Source organism: Phaethon lepturus, unplaced genomic scaffold (genome assembly GCF_000687285.1).
Source record: "Phaethon lepturus isolate BGI_N335 unplaced genomic scaffold, ASM68728v1 scaffold22781, whole genome shotgun sequence".
NCBI classification, from domain to species: domain Eukaryota; kingdom Metazoa; phylum Chordata; class Aves; order Phaethontiformes; family Phaethontidae; genus Phaethon; species Phaethon lepturus.
Genome location: NW_010518754.1, coordinates 4348 through 4585, shown reverse-complemented (window position 1 = coordinate 4585; position 238 = coordinate 4348). Strand labels below are relative to the sequence as shown.

At 69.7% G+C, this 238-nt stretch overlaps 1 protein-coding gene across 1 annotated transcript in view; it reads right to left on the bottom strand.

Moving 5' to 3' along the window:
* Positions 1–19: 19 nt before the first annotated feature.
* ENTHD2 (ENTH domain containing 2) overlaps positions 20–238 on the bottom strand; it is a gene marked incomplete at both ends in the record, with an annotated part of 4561 nt that continues 4342 nt past the window's right edge. Inside the window, one exon of the mRNA XM_010296837.1 lies at positions 20–233. Coding sequence (XP_010295139.1) covers positions 20–233 — 214 coding nt within the window. The remainder of the gene's footprint in view (positions 234–238) is intronic.

Sequence of the window (238 nt, the reverse complement as noted above, 5' to 3'; positions counted from 1 at the left end):
GCTGCCGGCTGCCCTCTGCATCCGTCTGCCAGTCCTGGGGCTGGGACAGCGTCCATGGCTCTGCTGGCAGAGAGTCGGGGCAGAGCACGGTGCCAGGACGGGTCACCAGCTCCATGCCAGCAAAGAGGGACAGGCTGCGGGAGGGTGCAGTGGTGCTCACCATGTCCCCTGCCAGCCTGCTCACCGCCTCCCGCTCGCAGGGACAGGCTGGCACCGTGGCATCAGGCGGCACCCTGGG